Source organism: Canis lupus, chromosome 25 (assembly GCF_011100685.1).
Source record: "Canis lupus familiaris isolate Mischka breed German Shepherd chromosome 25, alternate assembly UU_Cfam_GSD_1.0, whole genome shotgun sequence".
NCBI lineage: Eukaryota > Metazoa > Chordata > Mammalia > Carnivora > Canidae > Canis > Canis lupus.
The window spans coordinates 18,551,787-18,577,796 of NC_049246.1; the positions used below are offsets into that span (position 1 = coordinate 18,551,787).

The 26,010-nt window shown below is 37.9% G+C and overlaps 1 protein-coding gene and 1 long non-coding RNA gene across 5 annotated transcripts in view; one reads left to right on the plus strand and one right to left on the minus strand.

Moving 5' to 3' along the window:
• The window catches only part of PARP4 (poly(ADP-ribose) polymerase family member 4), a 90,033-nt gene that overhangs the window by 32,288 nt on the left and 31,735 nt on the right, over positions 1–26,010 (minus strand). Inside the window, 12 exon segments of the mRNA NM_001145980.1 lie at positions 1,026–1,106; positions 2,847–2,927; positions 3,188–3,358; positions 4,900–4,999; positions 7,738–7,925; positions 8,497–8,564; positions 9,558–9,753; positions 16,565–16,702; positions 20,287–20,365; positions 20,508–20,554; positions 21,424–21,588; positions 25,440–25,526. Coding sequence (NP_001139452.1) covers positions 1,026–1,106; positions 2,847–2,927; positions 3,188–3,358; positions 4,900–4,999; positions 7,738–7,925; positions 8,497–8,564; positions 9,558–9,753; positions 16,565–16,702; positions 20,287–20,365; positions 20,508–20,554; positions 21,424–21,588; positions 25,440–25,526 — 1,401 coding nt within the window.
• On the plus strand, positions 59–21,047 carry LOC102152827. 4 transcript variants are annotated; one of them, XR_005378516.1, is made up of 5 exons: positions 59–487; positions 8,165–8,273; positions 10,383–10,650; positions 16,533–16,730; positions 20,536–21,047. It is a non-coding gene; the product is annotated as an uncharacterized LOC102152827 (long non-coding RNA). The 4 variants fall into 4 exon arrangements; XR_005378515.1 differs by having other exon boundaries at positions 61–487; positions 8,165–8,285; XR_005378517.1 differs by lacking the exon at positions 59–487 and adding an exon at positions 5,317–7,046.

Below are 26,010 nucleotides of genomic sequence, written 5' to 3' on the forward strand. Positions count from 1 at the left end.
TCTTATTTTATTTTTCACTGTTTAGCTATGCATGACCAATAAAATAAGTATTAAATAATAAAAAATGTGTTTTTCTATAAAATAAACCATTTTATAATTAGTATTTCAAATGAAATTGAGTCAATGGCCCTGTCTAAATGTCTAGAGTAGCTGACTCAACATTCCCTGCAAAATAGGATCAAGTGACTGGCTAAATCATAGAAAAAAATAATTCATGTTTATATAGCTCTTTATGGTTACAAAGAATTCTCACTCTCAAGTGTGGTGAGTTTCTGCATTCTTTTACAGGCAGTCTGTGTCTCCCATTTTAAAGATGGGGAATCCCAAGACATGGAGTAGTGGAGTGACTTGTTCAAGACCATTTGGTGGCAGGGCTGGTCATGGCCTTAAGTAAAACAGAACACAAGGCTGCTAATCCAAGGACAGCCAAGGAGAACAGTGAAAACAAAAGACCATCCACCACCTCCATGACTGTATTAACAGCCAGGTGAGGCACTCTGGTTCCTTTTTTCTGGGACTACTGCTCCTACACTCATTTAAGTTCATGGCTACAGATGGACCAGCCCATCAGGTCCACTGGCTGAGTGGGACCCCAGCCTGGGATCCTCATTGGGTCAGGAAGAAGCAGCAGGGTGGGCTTTGGCTTCATTGTGTCTTTAGCTGGTCATCCACATGTCCTGCACCTGGGCTGCTTCATCACTAAGATGAGAATGACCAATGACTACAGTATATGAGACCTGAGGTAATTTTTATGCCAGATACTCACTGAATGTTCTCTGAGCTCTCCTCTGGCCTCTTTCTGATGAATATAATCATTACAGAATTCTTAGGAAACTAATGACATCAGTTCTTTCATTAATTCATTCAACAAACACTTACTGAGCACCCTGTAGCCCAGGAGCGGAAAATACAGATACAATGATGAATGCCCCTCTACCACATATTTCTCCATCCAGCTATCCTCACTTTACATTTCCATGGATAAATCCATTTAAGAAGAACCAATAACAATGAAAAGAGCAAACCTCATGATTCGTTTCATTTTCATGGAGAATGCCATCTTCATAATCTCGGATTAGACCTTGTGCTGTCAGTTTGTGGATCATCTATGTTAAAGCAGCAAAGGGGGAAAAAAGATTCCAATGGCTTCTGATCAAAGTCTTACTTAGAAAAACACTTTTAAAATTGAGATATAATAGTACATACAATAAAAAATTTACCCTTTTTAAGTGTACAGTTTGATGAGTTATAACAACATACACCTCTGTGACCACCATCGAAATAAAGACACTGAACAATCCCTTCACTTTCAGAAGTGAAGGGCATAAGAAGCCCCTGGCATCCACTCATCTGTTTTCTGTGCCTACAGTTTTGCCTTTGCTATAAAAAAGCATTTTGCAAGTTCAATGTATTTCAAAAATTTTAAACTATTATTCTACTGTAGGAAGAGTCAGCGTAGTGCTGTGATACCTAACCAAATGTGACCTCCACTCTGAAGGGCAGGGGCAGCAAAACATGTACTGGGAGGTACCACTGAGGGACCTTCCCCTTTCTCTCCAGTGACTAAGAAACACAACTGATTTTAACATCAATATTTGCTTCCAACGATAATTCCAACTCTTTTGCCATTTTGTTATCAATAAGGCCACAGTTCTTTAGACATACAGCTATAAAAACTGCAATTTTATAGAAAATGACCTCTTTCCAGCTAAAATTCTCTTACTTATTAATTCGCCCCTTAGATTCAATTTTTAAAACAATATGGAGATTCTTTCAAGTTCTATACATATATCGCTGGCAAATAATAAGTTATAATTGATTCAGGGCCCAAAAGTAAGCCATATTTTATTTAAAGAAACAAAAAGTCCACAAAGTCTGGGAAATAGTCTGGGCTTGCAAATAGTCCCATGAGTAGCAAGCTACATATATACTAGATAGGCTAGGGATTTTCCAGGTCTGATTCTAATGCAAATACTACAAGCTTTTTGGGGATAATTTATTTGCTTTTAACCCCTAAGTAGAAAAAACAAACACATTCTCAATATGTTTACTCTTAGTCCAGTACTGTTATACTTCATATTTCAAAATAACATAAGTGGATCCGTGGTACTTCATTTTTATTGCATCTTGAACCACTTCGAGAATCTCCCTAAAAATGTGCATGTATAGAATACCAAATTTAATTGCAGTTATTTATATCCACTGATGCCCATATGGATATACCTAGACTCAAGCACCCCAGAAGAATTGCTGCATTAGAAACTGAATGAAAGGGTAGCCCAGATGGCTCAGCGGTTTAGCACCGCCTTCGGCCCAGGGCGTGATCCTGGGGACCGGGGTTCGAGTCCCACGGCAGGCTCCCTGCATGGAGCCTGCTTCTCCCTCTGCCTGTGCCTCTGCCTCTCTCTCTCTCTGTCTCATGAGTAAATAAATAAAATCTTAAAAAAAAAGAAAGAAACTGGGAACCCTGGGTGGCGCAGCAGTTTAGCGCCTGCCTTTGGCCCGGGGCGCGATCCTGGAGACCCGGAATCGAGTCCCATGTCGGGCTCCCGGTGCATGGAGCCTGCTTCTCCCTCTGCCTGTGTCTCTGCCTCTCTCTCTCTCTCTCTGTGTGACTATCATAAATAAATAAAAATCTAAAAAAAAAAAAATTAAAAAAAAAAGAAAGAAACTGAATGAAAGTGTCCTCATTTGTACAGATAACAATTCTCCATATCCTATTGTGTATTGAAGTGTCAATAAGAAAAACAACAACAAAAGAAGTACATAGAGTATTACATATATGAAAATATAAAATCATTACAACTTTCAAACAGTGAGTTCATAGTTAACATTTTGAATCTTACAGTTCCAGTTGTCTTCTGAAGTTCAGTAGTTGATACTATTGTAGAAAATTCTTTCTCTTGAATTAATGCACATAAAGTTGCCTGAAATGGGACAGTGGTAGAATCCCTTTTTAGCTTTTATACTCCACAGTATCTTAGTTTCACAGTGATTTTCTGTCCCCCTTTAATGGAAATTAAAAGGCTCCCCCATGTCCCTAGTTAACTACCCATTAGGTTTCCAGAAGGAGAAAATCTGCCAGCATATTATGATTTGGGAGGAGGAGAAGGAAGAAAAGAGAAAGAAAATTGTTGGTAACATATGTTGCTCTTCCCATAGTAAAACAAGCTGTGTGCTTCCTTACCTGTGTACAATGAGGAACAAATCCATAGACAAGGAGTCGATCATTGTGGAACAAGGACTGCACATGGGCAGGGGCCTGCAGAGGCTCAGGTGCATCTGTACTTAGTAGCTGCCATTTGATGGAGACAGAGTGGCAACTTGGGGAATGTAACCTAGTCATTTGGTCTTCTATCTATTTATAAGAGATGAGTTATTTCTCTTTCAGTGTTACATCCAGAAAAGTTACTTAACACAAAATAATTTTATATTCTATATTTTGGGATTTGTAGCTCTTTGCTTTTTGTTGTTATTGTTCTTCTCTTTCCTACTCAAGGTACTTCTTCAAAAAGATTTTAAATATAATTCTTAATAGCATTAGCACATAATTTAAATATGCAAATTATTCCATTAGTTAACTACTAATGTACAACTTTGGCAGAGAGTAGATTCCAGTTATAAAAATTAATCCTACAGAGGACTTCAATAGATATTTCTCCAAAGAAGATATACAAATGGCTAATGAACACATGAAAAGATGTTCAACATTACTAGTCATTAGGGAAAAGCAAATCAAAACCCCTCTGGGATACAACTTCACACCCTAGGATGGTTATTATGAAACAAAAACAAAAATCAGAAAACAACAAGTGCTATCAATTATGTAAAATAAATGGAACTCTAGTACATTGCTCAATGGGAATGTAAAATGAGGTAGCCACTATGAACAACAGTATGACATGCTGTCTCCTAAAAAACAAAACAGAATTACCATTTGACCCAGAAATTCCACTTCTGTTTTATACCTAAAATAACTGGAGTCAGACCTGAACACATGCTTATTTGCCAATACTCATAGCAGCATATTCGCAACCACTAAAAGGTAGAAACAACCCAAATGTCTATCAACAAATGAATGGATAAACAGAATGTGGTATGTGTTCACAATAAAATATCATTCAGTCTTTAAAAAGGAAGAAAATTCTGACACATGCTACAACTTGGATAGACCTTGGAAACATTATACCAAATGAAATAAGCCAGGCACAAAAGGACAAATATCATTATGATTCTGCTTTCATGAAGTATCTAAAGTAGTCCAATTCATAGTGACAAAATGTAGAATGGTAGTTGCCAGAGGCTGGGGGAGAGTGGAATTGGGAGCTGTTGTTTAATGAGTAGTTTCTGTTTGGGATGATGAAAAATTCTAGAGATGGATGGTGGTGATGGTTGCACAACATTGTGAATATACCTTAATGCCACAGAATGCCTTTTAGGAACAGTTAAAATGGTAAATTTTATGTATACTTGCTTCTAAAAAATCCCTCCATGATGCTTTATAAAGAAGAAATTAGGGGTGCTTGGGTGGCTCAGCTGGTTAAGTGTCTGCCTTCAGCTCAGGTCATGATCTCAGGGGAGTGAGTCAGCGGGGAGTCTGCCTCTCCCTCTCTCCCTCACGTCACTAGTGCTCTCTCTCTTGCTCTCTCTTAAATAAATAAATTTAAAAAAAAAGAATAAATCAAACTATTATCTAGGACAATGACTCAATTAAGGAGAATGTGTTCCTACTAGGTGTGAGACAGACAGTAACTAAGTAACTATGCCTTCAGTACCTTTGTCCTTTTCCTAGGTCCCCTTTCCATTAATGAAAACAGAAGTTACTATCGCTAGATTTATAGAAGATACTATTTCCACATGTAAACATAAAACTAGAAATAAGATGTTTGAGAAACGTACCTGTTTTTTCCAACTATGTTTGGATTTTGAGTTAAAATACTCAAACACTCCGGCACCGTACTGGGACAAAGTCCTTAACATATGACGATTTGCTGTAGAACTGATCACATTTTACATGTTTTAATTTTCAAGAAATTTGAGAAACATTTTTGAATTTCATGTAGTTAACAATGTTGACATAGCTCAAAACTCAATAGATGATACATTACATGCAGAAGAATTACTTTTCTGTAGTTGAAGAGATAAAACTCAAGACGGACAGTATGAAGCATCTGAAGGTTTGGGTAATTTAAACTCTCATATATCAGAAAACATATTTCTTTTTCGCAATAGAATAAAAGAGCAGAAATTCTTGACTCCTGGTTTACCAAAGGAGGAGTAGAGGATTCTGAAAACCTCCCAAAAGTTATCAGAATACTGATAAAAATATCAATCTACTTTCAATGAGTATCAGTTACCCAAATTTGATTCCACAGGCCAAGAACTGGCAGAGTTAATAAAATCTGTATCTTAAAATATGATGTGCATCTAGATGGCAAAAGAGATAAAGAAGTCCCTTTTAGCTATTTAAATAATAATGTCCTATTGAAAATTTCTCTCAATAATAATTCTATAACTATTAAGAAAGTCTTTCTTAGGGAGGTTCCTCCTGAAATAGTAAAGAAACAATTCTTTTTCAGGAAAAGAGCTTAAAGTTATTTCTGAAATATTTCTTAGCCTATTGACTAAGGACTGGACTTGTCTTTAGTCTTCAAAATTAATTGGTGGTGATTACAACACCAATTAGATAATCCCCCTAAGCTGGAGTTTATTTGTATTTTATCGGTTTCATCAGCTAATGAAGCTACCTGATGCATGGATCTCAGAGGACAGTTTGTTACAACAGGTAGGATGAACAGTCTCTACTCCTGGAGAACTCACATACTGCTAGTTTGTGAATACCAATGAGCATATATAAAATGAGGCAGAAACAGAAAGATCCTAAAAACCCAGCAGAAAATCAGTAAAAATTCCAGCTCCCTCAGGCTGGGTCATGTCAAAGCACAAAGTCATCTCCCAAAGGAGATTCATACTCACCCCTCACCCCAGCACCCCTCCCCTTATTTCCTTCCTGGTACCTGGGAAAATCCATCTCCCCTTACAGGCAATTGACTGCTTGCTGTCTGTCTCCCTGTATACAGCACTGTAGTCCAGCATCAAAGAGTGTCTGTCTCATGACAGGCTCTTGGCAAAGAAGGAATCAACAGGGCCCAGTATCTTCACCACTGAGGTCTGAGCCATGACCCTAGCACAGCCTCTGCTACATGGTCAGGGGAGTGGGGAGGTATGGCTGTGACGAGGAAGATGGAACAGGGCACCGATTCAGGCACAGAAGGGGACATGTCCCTGCAGCACATTAGGGCCAGCCACCCGGTATCTGCAAGTTAATCAGGTAAAGTCCATTTAGGAATAATTCCTGGGAGAGTCCACTGTGGGCTGGATCAATTTCCTGGTTGGTCTGTGGTGTTCTGTTAGGCCTCAGATTAGAGAAGAGGACTAGGAGCTGTGACTGAGGAGGAGGGGCAGAGAGAACGAAGGAGCCCTCTGGGCAGGCAGGTCTGCACTGGGTATGCCAGGGTGTGGAGGGCCCCAGCTGAGGCCTGAGGAGCACCCCTAGCCCAGGACAGTACAGTGGCTCCAGGGAGCACCGATAGCCACCACTCTCATTGCTATCCCTACCCCTTGTTGAGGGGCTGTCCTGCTCCATGTACCACCTCAGGATAACGAGGCCTGGCTATCACAGGCCAGGATGGTGACTATGTGAGGGAGAGTCCAGAGAGACCAGGGTTCAGCCATGCTCTGTGCAAACACCAGTTGGGACCCTTCTGTTTGGTGTTTTCTTTATACCCTATACCTCAGATCAATCCAAAAAAGCTAACTATGACTGGGGAGGGGGTTCATTCCAACAATCATGGGGGTCTAGCCTCCTGAGATAAAGATCGTATATCCATCACAGGGTTTGAAAATGCAAATGTGCCCAGCCACCATGTGTGAAGGAGCAAGGAGCCTGGGTGGAGGCCCACCCAGAGCAGCAGCCCTCAGCCCTGGTCAAGAACTGCCAGGGAAAGGGGTGTGCCTGACACTGCCAGATCTTCAGGTTTCTTGGGGTAGGTTGGAAATTTGGACTTTTATGAAAAAAAAATATTATCTAACATTGATTTGGTGCTTGCCATGTGCCAGCTCTGTTCTTAAGTACTTTTTTTTTTTGAGAGGTGCCAGGATGTGGGTCTTCCTTGCACATTTCCCTCACCTCACTGCAGGGCCAAGACTAAAGTCCTTTTTTATATATGAGCTCATTTAATCCTCAGAGCAAACCTGTTAAACCCATGACATTTTCAAGGCATCTGGGTGGCTCAATGGTTGAGCATCTGCCTTGGGCTCAGGTCATGATCCTGGGGTCCTGGGATCGAGTTTTGTATCAGGTTCCCTGCAGGGAGCCTGCTTCTCCTTCTTCCTATGTCTCTACCTCTCTCTGTGTGTCTCTCATGAATAAATAAATAAAATCTTAAGGGAAAAAACCCCTAAAAAACCTATGACATTTTCATTACCATCTTCATTTTATAGACAAGAGGTTAAACAACTTGCCCAAGGATCCTGGCTAACAAGCAGCTGGCTCAGGTGTTGAGACCCAGGCAGTCTGGCCCAGAGTTCTGCAACTCTGTGCTAAAGTGCTTCCATATACTGTTATCAACTTCAAAATTTCTAAAAACCCTGTGTAGGCCAACAAAGAGAACCTACCCACAGGCTGCCTTTTTCACCCACAGTGTTCACCCAAGTGACCAGATCTCTAACACTTACCCGATGCCACAGGAGAACAGCCTGGTGTGCTGGACATTTCTTTTTACAAGCTGCAATGTCAGACTCTCATTCTGGAGGTGCCCATCAGATATCAGGAGAATGCTCCGTAAGCCTTGAGAAGGGTACAGTAAATTTAAATATCGGAGCGTTTTCCAGAAGTCTGTATTTCCCATAGTAGGTGTAGCAGACTGGAGGAAATAAGGTGAAAGGTTATTCACTCCTTTGGGGTATATTCACCATTAACTGTAATCACTTATTGAAGCATGTGTCATCGAAAGTTTAGAGATACTGTTGCTGAAAAGATAATTTTTTAAAAATTATATATTTGTGGAACGACTATGCTTATATCTTGTTAGTTTATTTCATATCACATAGTAATTATATATTTTCAGTTGGCACTTATTTTATTTTTTTATGGTTTTCCTAGGTTTACTGGCCTGCACTGAGGTGGTGACTAGTCATTCTCAGCTTGCTCCATTTTAAAAAAGGAAAAAGAAAAAAGGAAACAGAAGAAAACATTCCAACAGTTAATGGTGGTACAACTATGGGTGATTTTTTTTTCTTTCTACCCTTAATTTCTAATTTTTCTTTAATTAGTTCATATCATTTTTATTAATTATAAAAAGGAACTCCACTGACTTATAAAAACTGAAGGACTAAGAGCATGGTGATAATGGTCTTGGGGGGAGTAAGTTCAGACAATACTACTAAAACTTGATAGGAAAAGATCTAAGAGATTAAGGAAGTTCTTTTACTCACCATAATGAATTCGGTGAGCATATTATTGCTTGCGATGTACTTAGGATATGAAAATAATTCCGTGTAATCTGTGTGATAAATTGGTGTGAGGTATAGCCATTAAATATTCACTTTATTGACCACTGACAATAATGTTTGATAGCTTAACATATAAAAAATTTCACCACAGTATTCCTTTAAATAATCAACTCTAGTGCATTGAAACTATGCACTTTATTGTGCAAAATGTTCTGAGTGAAAATACATGTGTAGACCTCTGTTCTGTAGCAGATGGCTCACGCAAAAAAGACATGAGGCATCACAATAGCACAGGCAGCCTGGCCACAGGAGGGACCCATTCTTCTTCCAGGCTCTGGGTACCCCAGCCTTATTTAACCTTTGCTCCCTGCAGCAGCAGACCCTAGCTCCCTCATAAAAGAGCTTGGTCTTCTGCTGAATGGCACAGAAGAATCAATAGGACATGACTGTCCCCTCACTCTACTCGGCGTTCTTTCTCTCATTCCTAAAGTACTTTCTTCTGGTGTCTGAGATGTCCCTGGGCCCCCACCTGGAGGATGGTATTACCTTTCCTCTAAAAGGGTTGATCTGATGTTTCCTGACACCTTATAGATTTCCTATTGCTGTGCTGATTTCAAGTGTCCGGTCCATATCCTTGGGACCCTCTTACATATCAAAACAAGGGTCTTGCATTTGGTTCAGCTGGTGGTAACACTAGTAACATTTATATAGCACTTGCTCTGTCATAGGCACTGTTTTGAATCATTTATGTGCATTAGCTCAGTCGTTACAAAAACACTATGAGGTAGGAACTTATTACCCTTATATTACAGATGAGGAAAAGTTCAAGGGATTTGCCCAAGGGAACACCTAGAGTTAGTAAGTTGTAGTGCTGGAATGTGAACCCAGGGATCTAGCTCCAGGATTCTGGTTCCTGAATTCCTTGTTATGCCACCTCTTACTCCACAGATGAGGTCAGGGCACCAATAGCCATTAGCTCTACTCATGAGTATGTTAATATTATGGAGGAAGCACACTTTGGACTGGGGCCGAAGATCACTCACCTGTGCCAAACTTGACAATGTTTATCTTTTGCTTCTTACCCATCAAGGACAGTGCATATAAAGCAATTTGCTTGGCTTGTAAGAATGTTGCACCCTCCATGGAATTGGAGCAATCAAGACAAATAATCACTTCATTGTTCTTGGTTAGGTCAGGGAGTGTGATATTGAGATTTGGTTGAAAAATAAGCATGCAGGCCTAGAAAAAAAAAAAAAAGAAAAAAGGTGCCGGATTAATGTTTATTATCACTTAAATTGGTCTGGCTTGTTTATATTAGGGCAGGCATACCTCTGAGATATCACTGGTTCAGTTCCAGACCACCATAGTAAAGCAAGTATTGCAAAAAAGTGAGTTAAGTGAATTTTTTGGATTCTCAGAACATACAAAAGTTATGTTCACACTATACTGTAGTCTATTATATATGCAGTAGCATTATATCTAAAAACAAGTACATATCTTAATTTTAAAATATTCTATTGCTAAAAAATGCTAACCATAATCTGAGCTTTCAGTAAGTCATAATTTTTTTGCTGGTAGAGGGTCCAGCCTTGATGTTGATGGCTTCTGACTGACTATGGTGGTGGCTGCTGAAGGCTAGGGTGGCTGTGGCAGTTTCTTAAAATAAGACAAAGCTGAAGTTTGCCACATCAATTGGCTCTTCCTTTCATGAACCATTTGTAGCATATGATGCTGTTTGATAGCATTTCACCCACAGTAGAATTTGTTTCAAAATTGAAGTCTCTCCTCTCAAACCCTGCTGCTGCTTTGTCAAGTAAGCTTATGTAATATTCTAAATCTCTTATTGTCATTTCAACCGTCTTCACCAGGACCAGATTCCATCTCAAGAAACGACTCTCTTTGCTCATCTGTGAAATGCAGCTCCTTATCCATGCAAGTTTATCATAAGACTGTAGCATTTCAAATATGATAACAACAAAAAACTTTGAAATATTGAGAGAATTACCAGAATGTGACACAGAGACATGAAGTGAGCAAATGCTGTTAGAAATGGTGCCAAGGCATTGTCACAAACTTTCAATTGGTAAAAAACACAGTTCCTGTAAAGCATGATACTGCAAAGCACAATAAAATAAGGTATGCCTGTACTACTTTATGTGCCCAGAGACAACAAAATTTCAATACAAAAATCCAGCCACACAATCTTTCTAAATGATGGACATGTAATTGAGACAGAGTAACAGAGAATAAAAAGTGGCCCACTGAAAAAGCTGATGAACCTTTCTGGGCTCAGGCACACTGCTTCTCACTAGACCTTAGACTTTAATGATAGACTCTAATGCTAGTGTGTATGGCTGGCAACAAAAATCTTATAAGCTCCCAAAAAGGTGGAGACATTAACACATCACTATATGTATATGTGTGTGTGTATTTCATTTAAAGCATATCCAACAAAAAAATCCACATTTATAGAAAAGATTAATTAAAATGTTTTTATTCCTGTTACTAAAGGGGTCTGTAAATTTACCATGCTCTTTTGAATACCATGTTTATCTGTGGCATTTTAATGATGATTTAATTTATATACAACTAATATTTCAGGCATCCCTGCAAGGGATAGATATACATACAAATAAAGCTAGGATTTTCTGAATTTGGCATAAATATATAATTTTTATTGGAAAAGAACTACTTTTAGTTGAATTTTAATTCAACTTTCTAGCCAGGTAATATTATAAAAACAAAAAGAATAAGATTTATTCAACAATATCATGGTCTTTAAGAGTTCACATAAAAAGTAGAATGTCAGAGCTGGAGTTTCCAATGTGTAGGCCATAAACCCCTGAGAGGTCCAAATTTAATACAGAATTAATATCTGAAAATTCATATGGTATCCACAGTCTGAAGAATAAATAAGTAATATGTCTCTGTTTCTCATATGCATACACTATTCTAAAAGAAATAAACACGCTATTGTGATGACTAAAATATGCAACCTTATTTTTATTAATCAACCAATACTTAAAATATAACTATCATATAAGTTTCAATTAAAAAATTTCCCCAGCTTTCAGATATAATTGATATATAACATTGTATCAATTTAAGGCATACAATGTCACAATGTGATATGGTTTGATGTGCAACTAAACCACAATATGGTTTAATAGCACATCAACACCTCATGTAAGTTTTGTTTTTATAGTGAGAACATTTAAAATTTACTCTCTTAGCAACTTTCAAATACAATATTGTTAACTATAGTCACCCTGCTATATGTTAGATCCTCAGAAATTTCTTATGCCTTGTGACTGGAAGTTAGTACTCTTTGACCAATATCTGTCTGGCTATCATATGTCTACAGCCATGTATCCATTAGTGGACACTCAGGCTTTTTCATGTCTTCATTATTGTGAATAGTGCTGCAATGAATATGTCGGTGCAGAAATCTGTTTGAGATAGTAATTTCATCTGTTTTGGATACATACTCAGAAGTAGGACTTGTTGGATCAATCACATGGTAGTTCTGTTTTTCATTTTTTTGGGAACCTCCATACTCTTATTGCATAGTGGCTAACCAATTTGTATTCCTACCACAGTGCACAAGGGTTCCCTTTTCTCCATATCCATACCAATATTTGTTATCTCTTGTCTCTTTACAACAACCATTCCAACAGATGTGAAGTGATACCTCATTGTGATTTGTATTTCCCTAATGATGAGTGATGTTGAGCATCTTTTCATGTACCTATTGGCCATCTGGATGTTTTCTTTAGAAAAAAGTCTATTTAGTTCCTCTGCCCAGTTTTTCATCAGATTTTTTGTTGTTGTTGTTATTGAGTTACATGAATTCTTTTTTTTTTTTAACATTTTATTTACTTGAGAGAGAGAGAGAGAGAGAGAGAGAGAATGAGTGGGGCAGGGAGGATCAGAAGGAGAGGCAGGCTCCTCACTGAGCAGAAAGCCCTATGTGGGGCTGGATCCCAGGACCTTGGGATTATGACCTGAGCCCAAGGTAGACGCTTAACCAACTAGCCACCCAGGTGCCCTGAATTACACAAGTTCTTTATATATTTTGGATATTAACCCCTTATCTGATATATGGCTTGCAAATATTTTCTTCCATAGGTTGCTTCTCCATTTTGTTGATGGTTTCCTATGTTGTGCGGAGGCTTTTTAAGTTTGATGTAGTCCCATTTATTAATTTTGGCTTTTGTGGCTTGTGCTTTCGGTATATCCAAAAAATCATTGCCAAGGCCTATGTCAAAGAACTCTTCCTCTGTTTTCTTCTAGGAGTTTTATGGTTTCAGATCTTACACCTAAATCTTTAACTCATTTTGAGTTAATTTTTATGAGTGGTGCAAGGAGCTTAATTTTATTTGTTTGCATGTAGATATCTAGTTTTCCCAGCACCATTTATTGAAAGGACATCCTCTCCTCATTGAATATTCTTGGCTCCCTTGTCAAATATTAGTTGACTGTATATGCATGGGTTTACTTTTCGGCTCTCAATTCTGTTCCAAAGGTCTGTGTGTCTGTTTTTATAACAGCACCACATTGAGTTGATTATTAGAGTTTTGTAGTGTAGTTTGAAAACAGGAAGTGTGGGATGCCTGGGTGGCTCAGTGGTTGAACATCTGTCTTTGGCTCGGGGTGTGATTCTGGGGTTCCAGGATTGAGTCCCACATTGGGCTCCCTGTGAGGAGCCTGCTTCTCCCTCTGCCTATGTCTCTGCCTCTCTCTCCCTCTCATGAATAAATAAATAATATATTTTTTAAAAAAAGAAAACGGGAAGTGTGACACATCCAGCTTTGTTCTTTCTCAAGATTGCCTTAGCTATGCAGGGTTTTTTGTGGTTCCATCATGAAATAATCTTTCAATTCCTTTGTTTCTTCTTCAATTTCTTTCATCAGTGTCTTGCAGTTTTCAACGTATATTATCTTTTACCTCTTTTGGTTGAATTTATTCCTAAGTGTTTTATTATTTTTTTTGGAGATACTGTAAATGGGATTGTTTTCTTTATTTCTTTTTCAGACAGTTTGTTGTTAGTGTATAGAAATGTAATTGAGGGTGCCTGGGTGGCTCAGTTAGTTAAGCATCTGCCTTGGGCTGAGGTCATGATCCTGGGGTCCTGGGATCAAGTCCAGCATCAGGCTCCTTGGTCAGCAGGGAGTCTGCTTCTCCCTCTCCCACTAGCTATCCACTCTCTCCCCCACCCCCACCACTCATGCTCTCTCTCTCACGCTCTCTCTCTGGTAAATAAAATAAAATAAAATAAATAAAATAAAATAAAATAAAATAAATATAACTGATTTTTGTATGTTGATTTTTTATCCTGGTGTACGATCCTTTTGATGTACTGCTGAATTCAGTTTGCTAATATTTTTTTAAGAATTTTTGCATCTATGTGAACGAGGGATATTGGCCTATAGTTCTCTTATAGTATGTTTACAACTTTCCTGAATTTGCTTATTAATTCTAACAGGTTTTTGGTGGAATCTTTAGGGTTTTCTATATATGACATCATGTTATCTGTAAACTGAGATCCTTTTACTTTTTCCTTTCCATTTGCATCCTTTCATTGCTTTTTCTTGCCTAATTATTCTAGCTAGGACTTCCAGTACTACACTAAATAGGAATGGTGAGAGTAGGCACTCTTATTTCTGGTTTTAGAGAAAAAGCTCTATTTTTCACCATTGAGTATGATGTCAGCTGTGGGCTTGTCATATATGGTCTTTCTTATGTTGAGGTATGTTCTCTCCATACTCAGTTTGTTCAGAGCTTTCATCATGAAAAGGTGCTGAATTTTTCAATCATTTCTGCATCTACTGACAGAATATTTCATTTTATTTTTTATTGACATACATTTGACACATAATGTTAGATTAGTTTCCTGTATACAGGATGCCAATTTGACATTTTATATGTTATGCTATATTCATCACATAGTATAGCTACTATCTGTCACCATACGCAACTTCAATAGCATTAACTATACTCTCCATGCTGTCCTTTTATTCCCATGGCTTATTCATTTCGCCACTAGAAGCTTGTTGTTCTTTAGCATTCTTTCATTTCAAGAACTCCCTTTACCATTTCCCATAAGGCAAGACCAGTGGTGATGAATTCCCTTAATTTTTGTTTGGGAATATATTTCTCCTTCACATCTGAAGGACAGTTTCACTGAGTTTATGTTATATTGTGATTTATAAGAAATACATATTTGGTCAACTCATATATATATTTGGTCCTTGTCCACTGTTTCTGGCTCACATCTCCCCAAACCCTTGCAATTTCCTAAGTGATGAGGGTGATAAAGGTGTCTTTTGTTTTGTCACTAAGGCAAGGTTTGGACCCCACCAAAGAAGGGGGGCCAGTTGCCAGAAAAATCAACCATGTGATTATAGACTTAGAACTTTCAGTCCTACCCCCAGACTTCTTGGAAAGGGAGAGGGGCTGGAGACTGAATCAATTGCCAATGGCTCATGATTTTAATCAATCATGCCTGTGTAATGAAGTCATCATAAAAACCCCAAATCATGGGCTTTGGAGAGCATTCACATTGGTGAACACATGAAGATGTGGAAGAGACACGTGCCTGAAGAGGGAATAGAAGCTCCATACCCTTTCCCCAGACTTTGCCCTCTGCATCTCTTCCATCTGGCTGTGCCTGAGTTATATGCTTTTATAATAAACTGATGACCTAGTAAGTAAAACGTTTCTGAGTTCTGTGAGCTGCTCTAGGAAGTTAATCGAAACTGAGGAAAGGATTGGGGGAATCTCTGATTTATAGCTAGTTGGTCAGAAGTACAGGTAACAACCTGGACTTACATGGTATGTAGGGAAGCCTCCCTCTTCCCCTTGAAATTGGTTCCAGGAACCCAAAAGAATAATATTCTTGGTTGGCAGTTTTTCCTTTAAGCACTTTGAGTATATTATCCCACTCCTTCTTGATCTCATGGTTTCTGCAGAAAAATCTGCTTATGGGGTGGGGGATTCCCTTGTATGTGATGAGCCATTCTTCTTTTGCTGCTTTCAAAATTCCCTCCTTAAAAAAATTCCCTCCTTGTCCTTTATTTTTAATGTTTTGATTATGATGTGTTTTGGAGTAATCTTCCAGCTGATTTTGCTTGGGGTTCTTTGTGCTGCCTGCACCTGGATGTCCATCTCTCTCTCAAGATTTGGGAAGATTTTAGCTATTGTTTCCTTAAATAATTTCTTTGCCCTTTTCTCTCCTTTCCCGGGCTTTCCTGAAACGTTCACTTGCTTGACAGTACTCCATAATTCATGTATGCTTTCTTAACTCTTTTGCATTTTCTTTTTTTCCTCTAATTTCAAATGATCTATCTTCGAATCCACTGATTCTTTCTTCTGCATGATCAGGCTGGAGCCAAGTAGAAGGCACTTTCAGGATATTTGGAGACATAGATGCAGCCAGGACCATGGTCAGCAAGTTAGCTGCCTGGGGGTAAACCTGCCTTCTCAAAATGGTTCTACTTGGTTTGGGGCACTAGGGTTTCAAAATCTCCTTAACTGGATCCCAAAGCTCCTACATGGCACTTTGTCCATAGATAGATGTCAAATAATTGTTGTTGAGGAGGGGATACATGTAAAGGACATCTTGTTTGGCCATCTTGTTGATGGCCAACTCTCATTTTTTATTCTAATAAGAGATTCTTCATCACAGGCACACAAATTGTCTTATAGCCATAAATAATTTTGTATCTGTTTTTACAGTATCAATATTTTAAAACTATAAAAATATACAGACTAACCAATGTAATGTCTGAAGGCATATTTTGTTCTTGGTGGGGATTAAGGTAAAAACTACAGTCATAGGGAAACATGCCACATGATGGACTTGGTTGAAACCTCAGAAGTTTGTTGTGTCTGATTTCATAAGTATTTTTAGTTATGAAATCTTGAGGTGATGAGAGCTCATTTTGTAATTCTAGTTTTTCAGGACTATCAGCAATTTCCAAATTTTAATAATGTATTCTGAAAAATTTTTTCAATAGCGTCTCTCATTTTTTAGTAAAAAGTGTCATACCTCGCTTTCCTTTTCTGGATGTTTTTCAACCCACATTCTTGGGAGATATGCGTCAGACAAACCAACATGAAGAGTGAATCCATCACTGTCTAAGGAGCTACCTTCCACGGTGCTAATTACAGCTTTGCAGTCTGTCCTCTACAAAACAAACAACAAAGATAACAAAGTAAGTAATGGAATAATACCATATGATCAGTTTGCAGTTACCTCTCAAGTGGCAAACCCTTGCATAATTTATATAAGTGCATTAAGAATCAACAATTTAGGGACGCCTAGGTGGCTCAGCGGTTGAGCATCTGCCTTTGGCTCAGGGCATGATCCCGGTCCAGGGATGGAGTCCCACACTGGGCTCCCTGGGAGGAGCCTGCTTCTCCCTCTGTCTATGTCTCTGCCTCTCTCCTTGTGTCTCTCATGAATTAATAAATAAAATCTTTATAAAAAAAACAACAGTGTAGTAATAAATCTCAAAATTGTGAAATTTTTAGAAGTATGCCCATTATCATATCAATTACCCTCCTGAAATTCTAAGGTTGATATACATAGTCAAATTTAGAAATTTCACACAGCCTCAAATCCTGGATCCAAAGATTATAGATCTATGTATTCAGGCAGAACTATCTGGATATGGCAGTAAGTATACTAGATAATCATAACTTAGAATAGTGAAAAGAGAAAATTCAACAGAAATCTTATAATTATGCCTTATTTGTAAAATAACTTTTGAAGATGTTAATGATAAGCTTTAAAATGAAGGCAATGTTGATAGATTGTAAAATAAATTTTTTCCTTTCCTATGTGCTCACCCCTTTGCAATGATGTGACTTTGCATCTCTTCCTGTCAGGAGATGGCACCTATTTTTCTGCCCTTGAATTCAGAGTTGGCCAATGTGACTTGCTTTCATCAATGGGATATTGGCAGATGTGATGCAAGAGGCTTGGAAAACATTCCAAAGGGGCTTGCCTTCCTCTGTTGCTACTGAGAACTTTTCAATTACTCTATGAATGAACCTGAGCTAAACTGCTGGATGAAGAGAGACATGGTCATCTCCCCAAATGACATCAGATCAACTGCTAGATATTAATAAGACCATTCTAGATCATCCTGTCCCAGCCAAGCCAGTGCAGACCATTAGAACCACCCAGCCAATTCACAGAACTGTGAAAAATAACAAATGTTATTACTTTATACCATCAAGTTTTGAGATTGCTTGTTATACAGCAGAAGCTATCTGACGCAGAGGGTCTCTTTTTCAGGATGGAATAAATGTATGTGTTTATCTCCATTCCTAGTAAAATCCTAAGACTCTCTACCATAAGAAGGAATCAATTAAAGGGTATAAATCCATAAAGATATGGAGAATAGGAACAAAGACAATAGCAGTTGAGAGAGGTCAACAATTTAAGAAAAAATTGAAAGTTGATAGGGGCATGGTAAGTGACTTAGCCAGAATGGAGGAAACTATTACCTGAGTCTGGTGGGGGACTACAGCAACCAGGAAAGGCTCAAACCTTGGAGCCTACTGCAGGAAATGGCGGTAACTAGCAAGCAGAGTATGCATTAAGTTGCTTTAGTGCAGGCTCCTTCCCTGCCTTAAGTAGCCAAGCAGCTAGCACCAATAGCTAGCACCCTGTTCCCTCATTAAAGGGAATTGAAGATTCATTTCTCAGAGAAATTCAAGCAAATAGCATCCACACCGGGGAATCACAGGCATAGCAGACTATACAAATATAGGACTGCAGAGTAGGGAATTAAGTGTGGGTCCCTCAGTCACTCTCCCCAATCATACTTTAGGAATAACCTAGAGGTGTTCTGAATAACCACAGAAGGGTTAAAACACCACCATGAGCCTCACCATCAAACAGCCAGCCAGCTGCCAGAGACTCCAGTGCAGGACCTTTGGTCCACTCGCTCCATTCACCTCAGAGTATCTAACTAGCTTTCTCATGTCTTAGTTAGAGATGAACATGGAGAGGCCACCCAGACCTTTAAGGAAAAGCGTCTAACACAAAATCTAGAGACAAAAAAAAAAAAAAAAAGGAAAAAGCCAGAGAAGAAAAAAGGAACTCAAAGAGAAAAGATACAACACAGGGAAGAGAAGAAAAAGACATACTGTGTTTTCAGAGAGACAAGAAAAGAGAAGATAATGCACCCATGAAACACACAAAGACGCTACAAAAAAGGAATACTTCTAGAACAGAAAAGAGCTCTTACAAATTAAAAAATCAGAACTAAAACACAAATTTCAGTGGAACAGTTGGAATTTGAAATCAAGAATATCACCCAGAAAGTAGAACAAAGAAACAATACAATGGTCAACAGGAGAGAAAAAGAAAGAAAACATGAAGCTCATTCCAGGGGACACATGACTGAAAGGCAATACAAAATGTGAAGGAGAGAGGAACAATTTAAAATATATAAATTATATATATATTTTAACAAACTTTCTCAGAATTAAAGGCTATGAGTTATCCAATGAATGCATATCACATTCTTAACTAATTTCAGAATACCAGGAATAAAGAGAAGATCTGAAATTCTCGCAGAATTTAAAACAAAACAAAACAAAACAGACTACACACATTGAACAGGGGATTAGAATAACATTTTTCTCAGAACTAACACTGGAAGCTAGAAGATCATGTGTTCAATATTAGGAGGAAGATGATTTTCCGGATTAGACACCTCGGCAGATGATCAACATTCACACACAGAATGAGGATAGCTCCAGACACTGAGGCCCACACACTCTTACTCAGGAAGTTAATGGAGGTTGTTCTCTGCCAAATGGAGGAAATAAAGCAAGAAAGAGCATAAAGAGGAAAATCTCTACAAAGGAGAATCATAAAGAAAGGCCCTGGGACCAAGCTGGGTTGGACTGGAGAGACAAAAGGGAGGAAGGTCTCCAGTGAAAAACATGATCCGAATTATTGGAAGCATTCAACTGCAACAAATAATATTTTGAAGAGTTTTAATCTATGTGTAAGTGAGACTAGTGGAGAGTAGAGAATTAAATTTTCATTGACCATAATAGGAAGTTAAAAAATAATTTTGAATCAGATGGATGTTTTTACTGTTTTACAAGCAGTAAAACATGAGCATTTACAACTTTGGAGGCCACCAGAAAGGCGGTAAGATATTTAAAGTGGTTCACAGTTTCTGGAGACTGTTCTGGAAGAGGCAGGGCATAAGTAGGCTGTTGCTTCTTCTGAGAAGCTGTTGTTAGCATTATTTCCTTTTTTTTTAAGATTTTATTTTTATATGAAATATGTTACATATATTTTATTATTTTATATTTAATTTTATTTTTTCAGTAATCTCTATACCCAATGTGGGACTTGAACCCAAAACCCCAAGATCAAGAGTGGCATGCTCTACCGACTGAACCAGTCAGGTACCCCTGTTATTAGCATTCTTTTTTTTTTTTTTTTAAAGATTTATTTATTTATTCATGAGAGACACACAGAGAGAGACAGAGACAGAGACAGAGACATAGGCAGAGGGAGAAGCAGGCTCCTCACAGGGAGCCCCATGAGGGACTCGATCCCAGATCCCGGGATAACGACCTGGGCCGAAGGCAGGCACCCAACTGATAAGCCATCCAGGTGTCCCTGTTGTTAGTGTTCTTATTTAACTTTTTAAACCACATGCACTTATTGTCTTGACACAATAAAGCTGACGCTAAAATAAAAGCACTTAAAAATTGAAACAAAGATTCACTAACCTTTTGTCTGAGTTCATGTGTATCACTAGAAATGGATTCAATCATGTATGGCATCTCAATGGACATACTCAAAGAGAAGCTACCAGAAAAGAAGAAAAAATTGTCTATTATCTTAAATATTAAATAACTACTTGTTGTCATTTTATATAGTTTTAAGTAAAATTTGAAACCATACAACTAATGTCCATTGAATGAAGAGGTTTTATATTTTTGGTACTAACCTTTGCTTTGTTCCTATTTTCTTTATAGAAATCTTCTCTACTGTATCCTGTTAAAAGAAAATATATTTACATAAGTAAGTATCTACTAATACACAGTGAGAACTCTAAGCTGAATGTAATGTTACCAAGACCACAATCTACAGTGGCAAGACAGATGGTCTCCCTTTGAAGTAGCGAGTCACAGAACATTTGCTCATGGAATGACAGTAGTTTCTAAATAATAATTTATGACCAATTTAACAGAGATTTTCAACTACACATATGTCTATATGTGTGCATACACACACACATACCTCTATATGCATGTACACACATAATTTATATAAATACCTACAAAATAGAAACAAAGTGTTAATCAGTAGCTTCAGACTATCATCTCTGGCAATGGAATTAAGGATTAAGTTTTCCTCTTTGGCTTATTTGCATTCTTTATGCTTATCTAAATTCTCCATAATGAACATGTAGTACAGACACAAAAATTTTAAGTGACTGAACAGAATAAAAATATCACAGCAACTGAGCATAACTGTGTCCTTTTTCTTTTCATTTTACAAATATTACTTGTATCTATATGCAGAAATGTCAGTAAAATTGACTTGATGCCAGAAAGATTAATTTTTTCTTTTTTTTTTCTTTTCTTTTTTTTTAGAGAGGGAGAAAGAGAGAGAACCAGAGGAGGAGGGGCAGAGAGAGACAGAGAATCTTAAGTAGGATCCATACTGGGCATGGAGCCCATCTCAGGGCTCAATCTCACAATCCTGAGATCATGATCTGAGCCAAAATCAAGAGTCAGATGCTTAATCCACTGAGCCACCCAGGTGCCCGTGGAAAGATTAGATTATTTTAGGTATTTTTAAGTTCAGATATTCATAAATCACCAAAAAAACCCTCTTTAAAACTTTCTAAGCATACAAACCTGAATGTTTTCATTCAAAACTTTGTCCTGTTGCCAAGGTGCCACAGTGGCAGGCATGAAGAAGACAGCCTTGCTGCCTTGGATGCTAAGTTCTGTGATATAGGTAATTTTAATAAGGACCTTAGCCTTAGGGGGTAGATTTCCAACACTAACAGTAAAAACATCCTGAAATAGAAACACATTGCTCAGCTTTCCATTCAAAATTGTATCCATTCTATGCTAGCTAATCCCTCCTGTATATGCCACTTAAATTATAATCTGCCAGACTCTTCCCCAGAAAATGAGCATATGTCCTACAAAACAAATGGGCAGTGCTAAAGGAGAATCCTGGAATTGGTCCCTAGGGGTGGGGATGGTGTGACATTTACAAGGGGGGCAGAAGGAGAGGAGTTCCTTTAGGAGCAGGACCTTGCCCTGGCTGGGGAGGGTCACTTCTGTCCTCCATACCAAAGGCCCTGCATGCAGACCTCTGCTGCGCAGACAGCATCCATATGGTCCCTTCTTGAAGTGCTGGTAGCCTCTCTGACCTCCACAGCATCTAGCAGCAATTCTATCTGGCCATAGAGCCAGAGCAGTTTTCACTAACTTGGCCCTCACTTCATTCTTTTACCCTGTAGTTTATTCATCATTTTATTTTTTAGAAAAAGTATTTCACTTTCTTTTAAAGGGGTATTATAATCACTGCAGATGGAGACAAGCTCATGACTGGCTAGGGCAGAAAAAAGAGGCTAGATGTATGTTTTTTCTGACACCCACACAGAGAAACTCTTAAAACCTCAAGAGTATCTTCTAGTCCACATGGTTGCACTGCCATGAAACTTAGTATGTTTAGGAGCATATACTACTGATAATTTATAAAGATTTCAGAAGTAGATGATTACTTTTGACATTGAGGATATCCATTTGCAAGAATATCCAGTGAAGAAATGAATTCCAGTGAAGGCATGAACAATGAAGAGATGATAACTAAGCACATGAAAGCCTGGGTCTCATTTGAGAGACTGACACATAATAGTGTGGGGCTGCAGCTCTGTTTCTGCGTAGGATACAGATGTAAGACATCACTTCTGTTACAAGCCAGATAATTTACAAAACTGTAACTGGTCTTGACCCGCCAGAAAGCTGAGCTGCAAGGCAACTGAGTGAACTGAATGCCAAAGAGTGACAAGCTCCTCTGAGAGTAGATAAGACACAGGAACTGTGGGGATTCCCCTAGGGGTTCCCAGAGAGCTTTCATCTCAGTGCAGAGTAATGGGGAGCACCTGCCACATAGGGTGCTTGTTCTCACCCAGCAGCTTCCATTCAGGAGGTTGGGCCCTTGCTCCAGCTCCAGTCTCAGCATTGAAATTTCCTCTGCATTTTCCCATTAACTCTTTATCTACCCTTTTCTCTTACTTTCCTGCTTAAATATTTGAGATTACAAACTAGCCCTCTATCTGTATAAATAGTATATTAAAAGTAGTGATATATAGATAAATTATATATAGTTTTATCTTAAATCAAGCAAATGGGGTGCCTATCTGGCTCAATCAGTAGAGCATGTTACTCTTGATCTCATGAGTTTAAACTCCACATTGGGCATAAAGCTTACTTAAAGAAAAAAATCAAGTAAACAAATGGAGTTAGAACATTCCAACCAGGAGAACAGAGGCTCTACAAAGGTATTGTTTTGGGGACTACAAGTAATAGCTCAGACTCTCTGGAGTGCCAAGCGGGAGGAAGGAACTAGCGCAATGAGGCCTGACCTGGGAGGGTCTTTGGTACGGTAGTGATCGGCTGAGGGGATGACAGTGGGCCCTACAGTAACAGTCAGAGGAAAGGTGGTGACATGGGCAGGCTGCACAGCCTGGTAGGAAACTCAAACAGATGATTACACTGGGAAGGGAGGATTGAAGGGTGACACCCAGAGTTTCCACCTGGCCCACCAGGTAAATGGTGACACCATTATTATGACCAGGGAGATAGGAGAAGGATGAAGTTTAGAGGAGAAGGAAATGGAATCAGCTTTAGATCTATTCCTTAATAAGCATGTGTGGTTTTTAAAAATATTTTCAATTACTGATTTATTTCAATAACCATGCCACCTTGTTCTTTTTAACCTTACCTCAAAATATATTAAATATAAGATTAATTTAGGTATATCCTAAAGGTGGACCAATATAAAGTTGAGTCCAGTAGTCTTCTTCTAACTTTGTCCTCCTTTGTGATATAATGAGGTTTGAAATCTTAGGTGTCCCTACACAATAGTTCAATGACAAATCATTTTCGCCTCATCCGTTGGATATCTAAAGCCACTTTGCTAGTCTTCTGATCATTGGGAATATCATATATATAATACACATAGCATATACACATCATATATATTATAAATGATAACATGATATGTAATACAGTAATATATGTTATATTTTATACACACATATATAATGTTCCCAAGCGTAGAGGAATATTATTTTATATGTATATGTATGACATGTATATATATGTGGGTATACATATATAAAATGTTGCCAACTATTAGAAGTCAAATAGATAATATATATTTATATATTAAACACATAATAACCTATATATAATAACATATAGTATGTATGTAATACACTATATAACTATATTATTAATATAATACATTATAGGGTGAGGACATCATAGTCACCATATGGCGAAATATATTCTGGGAGACTTAAAGGCTCTGGTTAGCAATGGTTCTGACCAGACTTTATCCACAGGTAACATCTGTTGTGAGGACTGTTTTCCTGTGGATCATTTTCCTAGGGAAATATATTAGCATCAAAGAGGAAACATGCCAACCATTTATGACAATAACCCCACACTGTTAAGTGTCAGCATATCAAATGAACCCCAGGCTTTTATATATACACTTTGGCCAGGGGTAGCATTATTAAGTGTTTAATAATGACCTCTTCCTTGCTTATTCCCATTCTGCAAATGGTTATCCTAGATGTCAAAAGCAATTATTTATCCTTTAACTCTATATTAATCTTTAATAACTCCCCTCCCCAAACATTAAATTTTCACAATGCTAGGGCAATGTGCCATCTTCAGGGGTAATATCTGAAGCACATGGCCTCTCAAAAGCACATGCATCCTCAAAAACAACTAAATATCTACACTGGAGATAATGATTAGAAACTAACCTCATGCAATCTAGTATTTGCCAAATGTATATTTAAAGCATCTTATATTTAAGAAAAGAAATCTGGTGGATATGACAGCTGTTTATTCTTTCATATTATCCATATTTTATCTCTATAAAAGCAATTAATCAGAAAGAAAAGAATCTGGACCTATCTCAGGACCCTGTAAAAATGTCTCCCTGGGATATGACTTGGTGAAAACTGGATAAACTGCTAGGAAAGCTTAGTTCTAGGAAAAGCGTATATACAGTGGATCCTTGAAATGCAGCCAAAATCCACTTATGACTTTTGACTTCCTAAAAATTTAATTACTAATGACCTACTATTGACCAGAAGCCTTACTGATAACATAAACAGTCAGTTACCACATATTTTGTATGTTATGTGTTATATACTAAAATCTTACAATGAAGTAAGTGGGAGAAAAGAAAATCATAAGGAAGACAAAATACATTTGCAGTGCTATACTGCATTTATTGAAAAAATCTGCCTACAAGTGATCTATGCGGTTCAAACCTGTGTTGTTCAAGGGTCAATTGTATGTTATACTCTTATCAGAAGATGAAGATTATGTATCCCTAATTTTTCTTTTTGTTGTCATTTCTGGGAAACTCAGTTCCCTAGGAGAGAAATAGCTCTTCTTATTCGTTTGGCAATACCGATACCATTTCCTTTGTTTAGGTAAGTTAGACGGTTTTAAACAGCTGGACCTTCCCTTACTAACAGCAAGTTAAACTCTAGGCCTAAAATAGCATAAAGTATCCCAGTGTCTACCATGGACTTCATGTTTCAAGTCATACACCAACTCTTTCTCCCTCTTGGTAAGTATGCTAGACTAATGGATAAATTAAGCCCTACGGGCGTATCCTGATCCATCAAGTAAGCGCCATGGCCTTGACTGATGGCTTCCCGGTATTCACGGTGGGCTGCTTCCTTCTCTTTCACCTGGAAAAGATTATTTTTATACCAGTCATTTTAGTATATGTGCTGCCAAAGCGAGAACTTTTATATCAGTCATAATATGAATAGTGATTTCAGACTTTAACATTCTGATGAGAAAATTCATCAATTTTTATTAAAACCTAGGCAAAGCCAGAAAATGGGAGTTGAAAGTGAATGAAAACTTATATAAGTGATCATTAAAATGTACTTATCTAAAAGAATTTGAATCAGAAAAAGCCAACTAAAGAGAAATCTCTTTAATTAGTTGGGACTAAAGTATTTCAGAGTCAACAGTGGGAAAAAAAAAGTTTGGGACTTTATGTTGAACAAAAATAGTAAGTTTATCTTAAATTTAACAAAATATAAGTTATTACTGCAACTGTGGGTTAATCCCTAGAATAAACAAAGAATATATCACTTGTTATTTCTTTTGGTACAACTTGTCTTAAAAAGTTACCACAGTAAAAAAAAAAAAAAAAGTTACCAC